The 2,953-nt window shown below is 50.3% G+C and overlaps 1 protein-coding gene across 1 annotated transcript; it reads right to left on the reverse strand.

The window, feature by feature from the left end:
• Positions 1 to 1,578: 1,578 nt before the first annotated feature.
• Positions 1,579 to 2,271, reverse strand: LOC124651796 (protein LURP-one-related 8-like). The gene has a single exon (XM_047190830.1). The coding sequence runs from the start codon at positions 2,269 to 2,271 to the stop codon at positions 1,579 to 1,581; it is 693 nt and encodes a 230-aa protein (XP_047046786.1).
• Between the last annotated feature and the right edge of the window lie 682 nt (positions 2,272 to 2,953).

A 2,953-nucleotide genomic window follows, 5' to 3' on the forward strand; every position in this document is an offset into this window, starting at 1 on the left:
CGAATCAGTTGTAAATCTACGTGGAAGGCCTACGTAGCATGAGTGCGCCAATTTTTTTACTAGAAGGTGTTAGGTTGATCTCCACCACGTACGAGCCCAACGTCTCGACGTGCCCTTTGACCGCGTCTTGATCGGGGGCGCCCAACCGTTCGCTGGTTGGTGGGCCCCTGTCGCCTGCACTATATAGAGTGATGGGGCCGGTGGCACTCGGTACAAGGTTATCCTGAGCTGCCACTCGCCCCACCAGAAGACCCACTGATTAGGGTTAGTGCAGTGCCTACGGGAAGCTCCGCCGCACCACTTCCTCACCCATCCGCCGCCGTCACCATGTCGACGTCGACAGGTTCATCGTCCTCCAGGGAGAAGGTAAATTAACATTACTCCTCTCCTACCCGGCAATGATCTAGCCTAGACGATCTGGCACCTACAACAGAAGGGTGTAGCTAGGCAACTTGTAACGATGACTAACGTAACAAATTAAGCAGCACACAGTAGAAAAGTGAATCACCGATCATCTAGTGCTCCTAATTAAGTAATTAGTCGACGCTCCTGCGTTCAGATTCCACTTTCTTTCTCAAGCCTGCTTGAGTGCTTGCATGCATGCGCACTCGCAAGTATACTAGTCCAATTTCTCATAAGTCAACAAATCTGTTTTAGAAAAATCCAATATTAGATTTGTTGGGAAGCATTTGCCAACAATATTGCACGAAGGGTAGAAGTAGCATGCTTCTGTTGCTGCATGACAGGACCGACTCGGTCGGCAAAGCGATCACACACTTCTTGCATGGTCACCGGCCATGACCTTCAACAACTTGAACCACCAGCTAATTGTGTGATTAGGGAAAGCCAAAGGCTATTCTCGCACTCAGAATAGGTTAGTGACATATAACTTTCACTCCCTTCGTTTTATAATTTTTTTTGTCGAGAAACACAACAAAAAACAGACACTCACATATATGCGTATACACCAACTTCTAATGCGCACACTCTACCTCTATGAAAGCATGAGCTCATGTTTGCATTCTTAGAAAACATGCATGAGCTCCGTCCTTGACATGCGTCTCGCTGAACATCACCTCCTACTGAAAGAAAACTAAAAAAATATTTCGCTGTTATGAGACACATAAATATTAAACCTAGGATTTAAACTCTACTGAGCTAAGGGTACAACCATCCTCCTAACCATCCAACACTATGTTTGTTCTCTTCGTTTCATAATTTTTGTTATACTTCTAGCTTTAATTTAAGTAAAACCACGTCACAAACTTATGAAACGAAATAAGTATGAAGCAGGAAGGTGCAATTTAATTAGAATCATTGAGATTACACATTCATGAGCACACTTTTGTTAGCATCTTCTATGTACACACTTTGCATAGCCTATCTAAATCACCGTCCTTACTTTTCTCCTTCTAAATAAAAGGAAAAACGCAGATTAAATCATCTGTTTAGCGGGCAAGCACCTAAAACTGCTCACGCCGACAGATAGGGCCAGCAGTAGATTTTCATCTGGTTGCCACGTGGGGGCCGCACCAGCTGGAAGCCAGTAGCCACTAGCCACTACTCCAGCTAGTGCTCCTACGCCGACCAGCTCCTGGGCAGCAGCGACGTCCGCGACGAGGCGCCGCCGAACATCTGGTCAAGGGCGATGACGATGCCCATGGACAGAGCCGAGTCCATGCGGTGGTCCGACACTACCAGCCGGAACACGTCGTCACCAACCGACTCCTTCCGCCGCACCTCTGCCAGCGCAGCGGCGCCGCCCTCGCGCGCGTCCCGCACCGCGCAGCTCAGCCGCCCGTACGAACCCTCTACCACGTACGCTGCCGCCTCGGAGGAGGATCCCAGCGGCGTGATGTGCGCGAGCGTCTTGTCGGACGCGCGGCGGTGCAGGCCGACGTGGTGGCGCCGCACGGAGAGGAGCGGCTTCGCACCCGCGTCGCTCGCGTCACCGTCGTACACCACCCAGTGTTCTCCCAGGCTGAGGCTGAGCTTGATCTTCCGCCTCACGGTGAGTAGCGGCTTCCCCGCGGCGTCCATGAGCACGACGTCCTCGGCGCGGCGGCGGCGGCGCCCACCGTAGGAGGAGGAGCCGTAGCGGTCGACGCGGAATGCGAGGCCGCCGGTGGCGTCGAAAACGGTGAAGCCCTCGCAGTTGAAGAGCAGCGACTTGCGCCACACAGTCAGCACGGTGGGCTGCTGCTGCTCCTCCTCGACGACGGCTCCAGCCGGTGACACTGGCACGGCGATGTTGGGGTGCACCTTTGCCATCTAGCTAGCTTGTCCTCTCTTCTTTCTAGCTTAATTCGATTAGCTTGGTGCGATCCGATGGAGGCTCGATCGATCTCTGATGTTTTTGCCGTTTGGAGGTGATAGGTGGAGAATGAAGATATGAGGTAGGCCGGAGGGATTTATATACTATCTTCCTGGGTTGGACTGTTGGACGGGACGGCCATCGAGCCTGGAATAAGCCGAGGTGGAGCACCAGATGCATTGTCATGTCTAGGTGGGTATATATTTTTTTTTTTGAAGTTTAGGTGGGTATACTTGTCAGTTAATCAGAGTTTTCCTTCAGTGCCTGATGTGTTTGTCACTCGACAAATAATCAACAGGACAGTTGAGGATTTTTATCCTTATAAAGTTGTGTAGCTTGGTCTACCCATAAATAACAAACGAGTATCAGGAGATAGGTAATATTCCTTTATTATTTCCCATTAATTTGTTGTTGTTAATGGATATGACAGGGCCAGGGATCCAGGAATCGGAATAACTCGTCGTAGACGGGCGGCTAGCTGGCAGGCCGTGCAAAGAATTTATTCGTCAGCTAGCTAGCCGCGCCGATGACTTAGTTCGATCACTCTGTAATCTTCTCAAAGTTTTGATAGATAATAAAGTTGAAGCGATATGGTCCATATAGTGGAATGGTGCGGCAAGGAACGAAAGTTTTGTATAT

Source organism: Lolium rigidum, chromosome 5 (assembly GCF_022539505.1).
Source record: "Lolium rigidum isolate FL_2022 chromosome 5, APGP_CSIRO_Lrig_0.1, whole genome shotgun sequence".
Taxonomy (NCBI): domain Eukaryota; kingdom Viridiplantae; phylum Streptophyta; class Magnoliopsida; order Poales; family Poaceae; genus Lolium; species Lolium rigidum.